The sequence below is a fragment of the Dermochelys coriacea genome, chromosome 10, assembly GCF_009764565.3.
Source record: "Dermochelys coriacea isolate rDerCor1 chromosome 10, rDerCor1.pri.v4, whole genome shotgun sequence".
Lineage (NCBI taxonomy): Eukaryota > Metazoa > Chordata > Testudines > Dermochelyidae > Dermochelys > Dermochelys coriacea.
The window spans coordinates 9609791-9622491 of NC_050077.1; the positions used below are offsets into that span (position 1 = coordinate 9609791).

At 48.9% G+C, this 12701-nt stretch overlaps 1 protein-coding gene across 12 annotated transcripts in view; it reads left to right on the top strand.

Annotated features, from left to right (window-relative positions):
• Positions 1–12701, top strand: part of TNRC18 (trinucleotide repeat containing 18) — a 94450-nt gene that overhangs the window by 55955 nt on the left and 25794 nt on the right. For 8 of the 12 annotated variants that reach the window (XM_043494236.1, XM_043494237.1, XM_038419844.2 and 5 more), the window contains 7 exons: positions 232–1182; positions 1875–2050; positions 3408–3544; positions 3932–4060; positions 6112–6286; positions 7871–8234; positions 12100–12372. In XM_043494236.1, the coding sequence (XP_043350171.1) occupies positions 232–1182; positions 1875–2050; positions 3408–3544; positions 3932–4060; positions 6112–6286; positions 7871–8234; positions 12100–12372 (2205 nt within the window). The remainder of the gene's footprint in view (positions 1–231; positions 1183–1874; positions 2051–3407; positions 3545–3931; positions 4061–6111; positions 6287–7870; positions 8235–12099; positions 12373–12701) is intronic. The other 4 variants (XM_038419847.2, XM_038419848.2, XM_038419849.2 and 1 more) reach the window with 2 other exon arrangements.

The window sequence follows — 12701 nt, forward strand, 5'->3', positions numbered from 1 at the left end:
CATGGATGGAATGGCGGCTGAAGTCTCCTCTCGCCCCAGAAGTGGCTTGGGTGAATCTTTTGGTCTTGCATCCTTGGCAGAGGGTGACATCTTGGGCAGAAGGAAAGTCCAACAAGCAACAGCCACTGAGAAGGGTTGGGGGTTGGCAAGGGTTGAGTAATCGAGTACCCCGGGAGATGAGCCCCACTGGCACCAGTCACTGTGTATAGTTTTCCTTTGGGTCTCTTGCAGAAATTCCACCAGGATATCCATTCCAGTCCCTTCCTGCCTCCTTCGGAAGACATTATCCCTACCTCCTTCAGCCCACCGCAGCCTCTGACGCGGACGGCCTGGCTCCTGATGTTCCACTGCCTGCAGAAAGGTCTGAGCACATGGAGCTTTCTCCAGAGATCAAGCCCATCCACCTGTCTCCATCCAAAATGCTAGAGCCTATTCAGGCTACAGCAGAAGAGGAGCCCTTGGAAGACCGGGTGAAAACGGAAGTGGAACTGGACGAAAGCCAGGGAGCTATCTGCGAGCAGGACATAGAGGCTCTGAATGTGGCCTCCTCCAGTGCCGTCCCAAGACAGAACATGGACAGTTGCAACCTCCTGTTGCACCAAGATGAAGCTCTGAGAGCTTTGGAGCAGGAACAAGAGTCCCTCCAGAACTGTCAACAAGTGTACCAGGTGGCTGTCTGCCCTGCAGAAACAGAGGCAACAGCTGAAGTGGGGAATGGGGTGGAAACCTGTTCTGTGCATATGGACTACGATGACTCACTACTGCACCCGGATAGTGAGCAGCCTGGGCTGGACCTGGCACCCCAAAGAGAGGAGCCTTCTCTAGCCATGGAACTGCAGAGCAACAACTTGCCCCAGGGAGGAGAGTTTCCTAGCCTGCCTTCGGATGAGGGGCAGCAGGGGTCGGAGATCTCCTTGTACGCAGATGAGGCGATATCCTGTCAAATCCCAGCTCTGGACATCAAGCCAGATGACCCACTGGCCGGCATGAACGCCTTAGTGGCTGCCACAGAGCTGCCTCAGGCTTGTTCCTTGTTGACAACTGGCAATGGCATAACGCAAGCCCAGGTAAACCTGGAGATGTCGCCTGGCCTGTCCCTGGAGCACTCCTTCCTGCAAGGGATCACTCTGCTGAGTGAAATAGCAGAGCTGGAACTGGAGAAGAGGAAGCAGGAAATTCAAAGTGAGTTGGGGAAGTGTGCTGTGTCTCCTACCCCTGCAGAGGCTGGGGACCTGGGTCTGCCAGAGCAACTAGTGCTGCCTCCATAGACAGAATCCCCTCTGGGTAGGTGTGTGATTGTATATCTATCCTCAGCCTTAACTGTGGTGTCATGGCCAGCAACCCCACAATGCTCCTGGAGTGAGCTTCCTTTACTGCTGATGCTCTAGGCTGAGTTGGGAATCCTGCTCCAAGAGGCTCAGCTGTGGGTGATGTCTGGACTGTTCTTCCCTGTATCTGCACAGGTTATAGTATGGAAAGGACATGGTATAAAAGTGAAGGTGCACCTCACCCTTATGCTCTTGATGCTGCCAGATTAGCATCCTATTGGCAGCAATGGATTCTGCAGTCATTCAACCTTCTGCATAATGGGCTCCCACAGCTCAAAATGACTCTTGTTGCAAAGAGATTCCATTGGATCTTGAGGGGATCTTGCCTCCGGTAGCTTCCAGGGAGAGGGGAAACTGAGCCTCCCACCAGCTGGAAGGTTTCTGAGTATCCTGCGTGTGGGTTGTAACAGGCTAGATGTCAGGGTGGCTGGCAGTGAGGCAGCTGAAGAAGTGCTAAGGCAGAGAAGAGGTTGTTGGCCTCTTTGATGCCTATGGGAGATGTGCACTTGCCTTTGCTGAATGCTAAATCCTGAATTTTCTCCTAAGCAGGTCCGGAGAGCTGCCTGGTCCGACCGACGCTGGAGAGCTTGCTGGCTGCCAGCACTCATGTGCTAATGGAGGTTCTCTCAGCCCCCTTTATGGAGAGTCTGAAAACCATCCGGCTGCCTCGAGAATTGAATCCCAACAAAAAGTACAGCTGGATGCAAAAAAAAGATGAACCCGTAAGTAGCTCTTCCTGCTGAGCTTGACAGGACATTGTGAACCTACCTAAATGTTCCTCCTCTCACCACTCATCATTCACATAACGTTGTATTTCCCTATTGATATTCTCCTTCTCAGTATGGCAAACCTAGATCTTCCCCCAGCCCTCCCGTGTTTGTAGCTGAGCAACAGTCAATGTGGCATGATTTAATTTGATTCCTTGTTTGTGTGTCAGCATCATTGATCTCATCAGGGAGGGACACAGCTTTAGAGACTGTGTTTGTAATACAGAGCCAGCAGGAGAAGGTCTTGCTCTCTTTCTTTGGCTGAGGGGACAAACAAAGATGGCAGCAGGCTTCCTCTCCCAGGAGATGGAGTTGCAGATTCTTTAGCACCCAGAGGGTTAGGGTTAGAGGCAGAACGCCCAAGGACATTTCTCCAGCAAATGGTAGCTATGTGTTTTAAGATTGGTTGTGTTGTGAGCCATATTTAAATCTGACATAGAGGAGAAAGAGTTCATTGGTTTATCCAGCCCTCTGGCCTTCTCACTTAAAAATTAAAAAAAAAATTGGTGCCTCAATGTCTCCTAGCAGAACAGGAGCCTTCCCATGTCAGGCTGAAATCTCCGGCACCAAGTGAGAAATTGCTGAATGTGTATGAACCTCCGCACTCCTGCCTGACCTGCAAATCACACTCCTACTGGGAGACTTTGGCCTTAGGGTTGCTTTCCTGAAGTCACTCATTCGTCTGCCCCGAAACATTTAATATTATTATGTTAAACCACAAAAAACCTACAATCAATTGGTTTGGAATGACTCTAGAACTGTGTCCTGGAGCGGAGGAAGGCACCCCCTTCCAGGCCCTACATTGCATCCAGCACCTTTCCAACCAAGAAGGATGGGGAAGTGGCTCAGTTTAGATCCTGTCTATTCTGCCCCTTTATCAGCTGGAAGGGACTCGCTGCTCAGCAGTGGTGACCCCTTGCTCCCAGGGGCTGGCCAAGCTGCCTCTCCAGGGCTTGCAGCTCCTACTCACCTGGAGAGTAGGAATTTCCTCATGGTCTCCACATTATAGTACAGAGGACTGTATGAGGCAACCTGGCCAGCCAGCTAGCTTGTTAAAGGTCCTTCCCTCGAAGGTTAGTATGCAACCTCCATTTGAAATATGACTCTCCTGCCAGTGATAAAATGAGGTAGGTCCCTTCCCTTCTGCAGGTAATATGCCACTAGTTGTCTGAATGATTGCATCAGTGGGACATCTTGTCCCTTGCTGAGCTGTAGGACTCGGAAGCAATAATGCACCCATTCTAGTCTGGTGGCGGACATCTGCATCCCTTCTTCCCCTCACCACCTCTGCCTGTCTCGCCTTCCACCCCAGATGTATTCCATCAAGTCTGCCATTGAGAACATGGATGCTATGGAGCTGGACTACAGGATGAGGCTGGCAGAGCTGCAGCGGCGCTACAAGGAGAAGCAGAGGGAGCTGGTAAAGCTGCAGAGGCGCAGAGACTCCGAGTAAGTCACACTTGATTGATTGATTGTTTGGTTTTGGTTTTTTTTTTTGGCTTTTTTTTTTTTGGCCGGGCAACTTCTCTGCCTCCGGGTCCAGGAGAACATTCTCTTTCCCCAACTCCCCTCCAATGATGCGTCTGCCAAAGCTTTGCAAAGTGCTCCTAGGCTTGTAAAAAGGCAACCCAACAGCCGATGAATGCAACTGGGCATGCTTGGAGTCTCGGGTACCGGTGGTCGGTGGGCGACCCTGTTAGGGAACCTTGGATTTCACGCCTCAGCTTAGCAGTTTGGTGCCAGACAACAGCCCTGGGTTGGCTTTTGGCAGTACAATTGATTCGTTTTACTTCGCTGTTGCCTTGGCTAACAGTCAAGCGTGTGGTTTTTTTAAAGGGAAAAGCATGACGAGAAAAGTAGAAGCTTGGCAAGAAGAGGCCCTGGAAGGCCCAGGAAGAGGAAGCATGGATCAAGCACTCTGTTGCCCCCTAAGGAGAGAGGGAAGAGTGACAGCAAGAGCGGAAAGTAAGGCTGGAACGTGGGGAAGATGGGAATGTCAGGGTTGTTGCACCACGGGGACGGCATCTCGGACACAGCGGGGTCCCTGTGTGGTGGTGTGCTGGCAGGGTGCATCTGTCGCAGCAGGATTACTGCGTGGCGTTGTGGTAGAAGTGTGTCTTTAGCCCCCTGTGGCGGCGTGCGCCTGTCACTGTAGCAGGAGGGCTGGCACGGCGTCACGTTGGTAGTGTGTGTCTGGTGCCTCTCGGGGAGGAGAGTGAGCAGGCGATGGAAGGGTTCTGTGGAACGCTGAGCCAGGTGAAGAGTGGGGCAGGCGGACAGTGAGAGAAGCTGCCTGAGGCAGGGACTGTGTCTTTGTATGTGTTCTGTATAGTGACTAGCACATTGTGGCCATCTGGGCACCACTGCAATCCAATGAATGTCAATCTATAGTGACGCTAACGAGTTCGATGAGAAGGATTTTCACAAATCCGAATGGCTTCTGTTCTGTTTGCTTCCAAGGGCTTTTCTCTTGTGCTTCTGCCTCTTTCCTGGCCCCTACTCAGTGGGAAATGGTTTAGCCTGGCTGTTCTCTTTCCTGGTGTCCGCATCATCCTCTCCTGTGGTGCCCACTCTTTGCAAGCCCAACAGGTTTATTTGGGCACCTTGCACAAAGCCCCATTGACCATATTTCTCTGCCCCACCTGTTGTCGCTGGTTGAGTCTCTCACAGTGGTAGCTCGGCATGAGCTGGCTTCCCAAGCTCTGCATTGTCTTGAGAAGATATTTTCAAAGGCCCAAAGGGGTGTTAGGTGCCTAACTCCCATTGACTTTCGTATGTCTTTGAAAATCTGCCTCCTTGGTATTTTGCTTCTGTGCTTTGATGGTTGGAAAGGCTTGTGATATCCACAGGTATCTGGAGTTTTCTTGTGCGTGCATTTCCATTGGGGCCAGTTGTCATTGGAACTGTATGGAAGCTAAGCCATGCACGCAACCTGATCCTGTAAAGTGGTGTTGGTTTGGTTTTGGGTTGGGGGCTAGCAGGGGAATTGAGGTGGGGAAAAGGCTGCTGTTTACTACTTCTAGGAAAAGAGGGCTCTCTGCAGCATCAGTGATTTCACAGCCATGGCAGCCATGAGCTGGATCAGCAGGCTTAGTAGAAAGGCAGGTTTTTTTGCTTCTACATCCTTGGGTGGTAATTGGCAATGATGGGGATGGGGAACTACAGACAGCATGCAGGGTAGTTTCAAGAAGGCTTGGCAGTGGTTCTTTAACTATTGGCTCACCTCTCCATCCCCATTCATCAGCTATCTGCTGAAACCAGATGGGGAGCAATGAGACCTGTCCTCCTTGTCTCACCTACTCTTTTCCCTCTCCTTCCCCCCAGAGCTTAGAAAGAGATTGAAGAATCAGACTGCAAGTTACTTTTAGAGAGGGACAGTCTAGGAAAAGTGGATGAACTATTCTGTATACTAGTTAGTCTCTGTGCCTGAGACGTTTCCCCCCTCCCCCCCACCCCTTTTTAAGTTAGTTTTTATCTCTGCTTTGCTGTCTACTCCTTGCTAAAATGCTCATCTCCCACGTGCTCAAGAGCCAGCATCTCAACCTGCATGCAGCCAGTACAACGTCTTTTTCAAGTCCTGGGAAATGGGAGTCTCCTTAGATCTACAGAATCTTAAAAATTAGAGGTGGGAAAAGACCTACATAGTTGTCTCATCCATTCTTCCCCTCCTGGTCCTAACCAGAGCAGATGATTCTCTGCAGCTTTTTTCCAGCACGTTATCCAGCCCAGTGAGTGGGTTCCACTACTTCACAGGCATACGGATCTCTGACTTGTGCTGATATTCCAGAGAATGCAAAGGGAGCTCACTGGCACTTCTGTTAAACAGACAATGGGACGGATTCTCAGCTGGTGTAGGTTGATGTAGCTCCACTGAAGCCAGTGGATTTACCCAAGCTGAGGCTATAGGTGACCCATGAGTGCCTTTAACCGGGGAGCGGACCACACTTCAGTGTTTGCTAGTGATGTGCCAGGAGGGAAGGGCGATCTCAGTGACCAATCCTTTGCCTGGCTTGCAGACTGAGCAAGTCCTTGCTGCTGTCCGAAGACTCTGAGACCGGCGAGGGGATGAAGAAGAGGCACAAAGGGGCTGTCCCTGAGGAGGATGAGGATGCAGACAGCAGTGGTGGGAAAATGAAAGGGAGGAACCAGAGCTGGGATGAACATGATGCAGCAGCAAGCTTTTCAAATGAGGTCAGTACTCTTGTGGTGCGTGTGGGGGCTGTGTTCTAAAGGAACAGGCTGCATGGTCTCGTGGATGGGGCATTGACTTGGAATTCTGGAGACCTATGGGGGTCTGTTCCTAGCTCTGCTACTGCCTTGTTGTATGACATTGGGGATATCACATCACCTCCCTGAGCCACCATTTCCCCTCCCACCCTTAGCCTGTCTTGCTTGTGTAGATTGGATGCTCTTTGTGGCACAGACAGTCTGACTATGTGTATGTGGACCTAGCAAAAGGCATCCCCAATCTCAGCTGAAGCTTGTAGGTGCTCCTGTATAAATAATACGAGTATGCATCACTGTCCAAGAGGCTAGAGCAGGGATGGGCAAATTTTTTGGCCCAAGGGCCACATTGGGGTTGCGAAGCGGTATGGAGGGCCAGGTAGGGAAGGCTGTGCCTCCTGCAACAGCCTGGCCCCTGCCCCTTCCCACTTCCTGCCCCCTGACTGCCCCCCCTCGGAACCCCTGACCCATGCAACCCCCCCCCCTGCTCCTTGTCCCCTGACTGCCTCCTCCTGGGACCCCCCGTACATCCAGGACTCCACCCCCATCAACCCCCCCTGCTTCTTCTCCCCTGACCACTCCCTCCCGGGACCCCCTGCCACTTATCCAACTCCCTGCCCCCTTACCATGCCACTCAGAGTGGCAGAACTGGCTTATTGGAAGGCCTGGGAGCTGGATGGGCACAAGCCGCGCTGACTGGCAGGAGCGGTGGGCCAGAGCGCTGCCCGCATGGCAGCGTGACTGTGGGGGAGGGGAGACAGCGAGGGAGGGGCCAGGGACTCGCCTCCGTGGCCGGGAGCTCAAGGGCTGGGCAGGACAGTCCTGCGAGCTGGATGTCGCCTGCGGGCCGTAGTTTGCCCACCTCTGGGCTAGAGAGAGAAATTGGCAGCAACCTTACAAATTTCAAAGCAATGTTCTTTGTGTTCCTGTTGGAACGATGTGTTCCTCAAGGCCGAATACAAAGTCCGTTACACCTAGTCAGTATAAAATATTAGTGCCTGCACACTTTAATTAGTACTGCTATTAATTGACTAAATTAAAAATATTTTGAAGTAACAAGGCAATACTGACATGGTTAAAATATAACAGCATTGCCAGCTCTCACAACTGCATCATGAGTCTCATGATATTTGGAGTTTTACTTAAAGCCCCCGATCCTGGAGTCCAGTGATTACCCAAGACTCTCAGCTGTCATTTTAAAAAATAAGTAAGTTTTTGGCCCTCATGTCTGTGGAATAAAACTTGGATATATGCCCTGAGTGTACCCTGAAGTTTCAAAATTCAGATGGCAAATAAAAAGAACCCAAAATGTTGTATTAATTTTTTTAAAAAAACTCATGATTTTGGTATGCCTGGTACCAGGTACCACAAGGCAAAGCATACTCTCTGTACCACCTTGAGGCCACAGCCGGCTATGATAACAAAGGGGTTAAGTCGCCCCTTACTGGGCCGTGTTGTTTTGGAGTGCCCAATGAACCGAGGTCAGGTTCATCGGGAGAATCAAGGCTCAGGGGTAGTCATATATGGCCATTCTCTCTCCCTCCTCTGCAGCTGAAGATCAAGAAGAAGAAGGTGGCGTCAGATCAGGAGCAGCTGGCAAGCAAGCTTGACAAGGCCCTGTCTCTCACCAAACAGGACAAGCTCAAATCCCCCTTCAAGTTTGCAGACTGTTCTGGAGGGAAACAGAAAACCAGTGGAGGCGGCAGCAGATATCTGTCGCCCCACGAGCACCTGCCGGGCAAGGACGAGAAGAGAAACCTGGCCAAGAGCCTGAGCCTGGCGCTGAAAAGTGTCAAGGAAGGTAAAAACAAAATGGCCACCAAAATGAAGAAGATGGAGGTGGGGTTAAAGGTCAAAGGTCAGCTGAAGGTTTCCCATTCACCAGCAATATCGGAAGTTAGCAGCTACTCCTATAGTAAGTAACCTCTGGTTTCTCTTTATTGTGAATGGTTCTTGGGCTTTGTGGGAGCTTTTAGCCTTTAAGTGACAGCATCTCGGGTCGATTGGAAGTGGATCTAATTTTGCTTTCCCGTGAAAGTCACTTTCTCCCTGGCTGACTGTAGAACTGACCGGGCAGGCTCTCGGTGCTTGTTTGGAGTGAGTTTGCATCGTGGTGGTGAGGATGGGGTGTCCTTCATTCCAAAGGCAGTGAACGCTGAGAGCATATTGCACATCTTATGCTGGCTGTTCTGCCTCTATTGGGTTCTGCTGACTTTATAAAGCAGGGAAATACACCATTTCTATCTGGAGCTAAGTCCTGAATGTTCCTCTGCCTTCAGGCTACACCTGCCATGTATCCCTGCTTTCTTTGCTGTTATGTGCTCTCCATTCATCTGCAAGACCGGTCTTCAGGGTTTCTGCTCCAGGGGTTGACTAGTAGTTGACTTAATCCCTAAAAACCAGGTGATATGTAGGGTTGAACCATAGGTATACGCTAAGGAGGCAGCTGTCAAAGGCAATGTTTATAAGACGGTTCTGGGATAACACTGAGAATGCTATGGTCATTAACAAGCCTGTCCTTTCTGGCCATTTGGTCCCTGGTCTCCTCTAGAGACATTTCCCTGTTCCTGCCCAGCTGTCTAACCCAGGCATCATCAGGTCTCATTTGTACCCCAGAATCTTTTATGTTGTCTGCAGCTCTCCCTTTTTGAAGCAGTGCTGCAGTTGATGCAAAAGATTATGGCTTTGGGTAGGAAGTTTCCTCATGCATACAACTAAGAAGAGCCAGGGACACCCTTTGGAAGAGAAAAGGCAACAGACTGAAGATGGGTTGGTGGAGGAAAAGGAATAATGAGTGAGCAAAATGCTTGGTGGAGGAGGGCAGCACTAGTTAATTGCCTAGGGAATAACTAGCCCTGTGCATATGTGAACAGCGTTCTACACTCATGCCCAAACGTTACTGCCCAAAGGGGACAGGGTGCTGTCAGCTATGAGAGTGGAACCAGCCTAGCCACCAGACTCTTATAAATCCTTCCCTTTCAGGTCATTCCCTGGTAAGGACTTCATTGTCTTGCTTCTGGTCTTAATTGTCTGACTGCTGTCCACTTTTATGTTGGACAAGAAGTAAAAGTAGTTCTCCTGGGGCAAAGAAAAGGAGAGGTGGGGAGAGTGTCTGGGAAAGCAACAGGATCTCAATTTCCTTTGCTTGCTACCTGATGCCATTGGAAGAGGGGAAAAGACGCTACCAAAAATAAGAAAAGCTAGGGCAGGACAAAAAGAAAAGGAGTACTTGTGGCACCTTAGAGACTAACAAATTTATTAGAGCATAAGCTTTCGTGAACTACAGCTCACTTCATCGGATGCATTAGGGCAGGACACTGTCTCTAACAGCTCAGACAGAAGTCTGGGTGGGATGCAGGGCAGAGGCCTCCTAGCTTTGGGGGACTTCTTAGGGAGTTGGTCAAAATCATGTGTGCTTAATGTTTTGTTAAGGTTTGAAAGTAAATTTATTTTACTGTTATGCAGCTACCAAAGTCCTGTGTTTAAAACCCTTGAAGGGTTAAATGTGCATGACAAATGTATATCCCGGTACACCAGCAGCTAGAGATCCCACTAATGGAGAAGGAGATTCTAACCGTTCTCTAATAAAATAAGTATGTTAAATAAAATTGGCCATTTAAGTGGCAAAGTAAAGGGGTAGCTGCTATAGCCTGTAGAAGGCAATGCCTCTTACAGCCTCCTGCAATGATGCATTATCCACTGAGGAGCAGCTTGTTTTCCCTGGAAAATGTTACTGAACCAGGAATGTCCCAGTGGCTCCCTCGAATTAGGCGTAATGAGTTGATGGAAGTGAGGGCTTAGGCAGATGGCATTATTATGTCTGAGGAGTTTGGCTCTTGGCCTGGAGAGGCGAAGCACATATTCTGCTCTAGTTGCATCAGTGCTGAGTACCAAAGTTCCTTTCCATGGAATTATAAACCAGTGCTCCAGGGGAGCATTTGCCTGGTTCTCCTCCTGTCTGCTAAACTTTCATTGCACACAGTTCATGTCAACTCGTGCCCTCTCTAAATCGGTGTGGGGAACATGGTGATTGATTAAGCACCCACTGAGTGAAATGGCTCCTCATTCAGTGGCTATATTCAGAGCACAGAATTCTTCTGCTGCAGTGACACAGAAGACCCATGTTCAGGGAAAAGGTGTGATCCTTCCTCTTCCCTGCCCCCCCCCCCCAACAAGGGACTGTACACCAGATTTTTGCACTTCGGTATGACACAGAGTTGAGGGCAGGATGAGGTATACATAGGTGTCTTTTGCTGTGTGTCAGAGACTGGCCTATAACCAGGGAGGTGGGTAGGTTTCTTATCTCAGAGAAGGATAAGTGGTAATGGTGCCAGACCCTTCCATATCCTGCTCCAACCTCCCGATTTTTACCTATAGTGTTAAAAAGGCTCAAGACCCCTAGACATTCCCCACACCCTAAAATGAAGAACGATGCATGACCAGGACTGCGACTGGAAAGCAGCTGCTGATTCTAACCAGTTGGAACTGTCCCCACTATAGCATTCATTACACTTTTTGGAATTAATGGTGCATTCATGAGTAGGGATGTAACGATTCAAATCCACTTTTATTGGATCCATTGGGTACCAAATACTTTGTTGCTCCACTCATCAGATACAGTGTGGAAATATTGGACAACATCTCGGTATTATGTGCCCTTGGGAAAACGTCAGCTGTGTAAAACATAGTCATCCAGCCAAAGCAGAGTTTATCACCGAGACTCAGGAAGAACTCCAAAAGCTCTGCCCCCTTTGGTGTCACTCCAACATAGCTCACAATGGAGGCCTAGCTCCAAGTTTTGCACCATGCAGTTTGAACAATGATTGATCAATCAATCCACCAATCATCAGATGTGGTGTGTGCTATCCCTATTGTTTCCTGGTTCACTATGTCAAAATACCTTCTTGGGGCTGGATTCATGTACAGATAAGGATCAGGGCTAGGTATATTCATCACCCTCTAGTACAGACAAATACATCCTGTCTGACTCTTGGCACCAGTGAGTTTTGAATGGATGTATGCACTGGAGATTTTTTGTTGTTTTTTACAAAAATCAAACTGGATTTTTATTTGGTGGGGCGTTCCAGGAGCAATTTGGGGGATGAATATCTGTGCTTTTCTTGCAGTTTCTTTGCTAAGGAATAGGGATGCCATAGTAAAAATAGCACTAATGAAACCCTTTGTGATTTAAGAAGGTTCCCCTCCCCTAGCTTCCTACATGATGCAGTTGGGCGTTGGCATTTGTCAAAGCTGAAAGCTCTAAGATAGGAGCTTTTCAGAACCCCTTTTGCCCAGCACACAATGAGTCTGCTGTACAGCATACTCTTAATTGGATGAAATTTTGAGAAAAGGCTAGCTCTCACAAATGTAATGAGTTTTCCATTCTGAGATAAATCTAAAATAGCTCAAGACTTGTAGCTTAAAATAAGGAAAGACCTATAAAGTTTGTCCTGGACAGTGTACGCTGACTTCTGAAAGGTCTGTGTAGAGGCCTTGTAAAATGTTTATTATTATGTTGGTTCCTGTGTACCAAATCACAAAGTAATGATGGCTTAGGACTGCAATAGGCAGCTGCAATTGAGGTGCATCATCCGAACCATTGAGGGGAAGCTTGCACAGCATTGGCTCCACACAGCATCTGATCCACTCTGGCAAGCGTTTTCAGTCTCTCGTTTTCATGGGCACTGAACTGTCATAAGTTTAAGACAATTGAAAAAAAAAAAAAAAGCTACAAGAAAGTGAATTGACTTAATGTTATTTAAAAACTACTTTGACTGCAGATTCGGACTCAGAGGAAGATGATGAATCCCTGAAGGACGAGTGGCCTTTGCAGACTCCATCCAGCTCCAAAGCGAGGCCACCCAATCTCTACAGTGTAGGGGCCAAAAAAAGCAGCAAGCAAGGTGGAGGTCTCAAGCCAGCCAAGAGGGGCATGCCTGCCACTAGAACTCTGAAATCTAAACAGGCCGCAAGCAGCAAGCAGCAGTTTTGCTTGCTGCTTCGGGAGACTGGATCTTCATTCAGTGACTCTTCGGAGGACTCATTCGATCAAGGTTACTAGATTATAACAAACACAAAACAAAAACAACACTTATCTTCCATGTTTGCAGAGTGAGAGAGAGAGTGAGAGAGTGCATGTGTGAGAGAGAGAGAGATGGCGACACTGAGGTCAGCCATCTTTGATGGTCAAAGTAGGGGCGGCCATCTTTGTCCTTGGCAGCGTAGGCTGCTTTATCACTATCATTTATTTTTTATTTTTTTTATACTTGTATCATTGTGATATTATTATTGGCTGGCTCTTTTTAGAGCTTTTATATCGACTGGATTTTAGGCTTCACCTTTCCCCAGCTTTCCTCTTACCCTTCCTCCCTTCTGTTCCCCC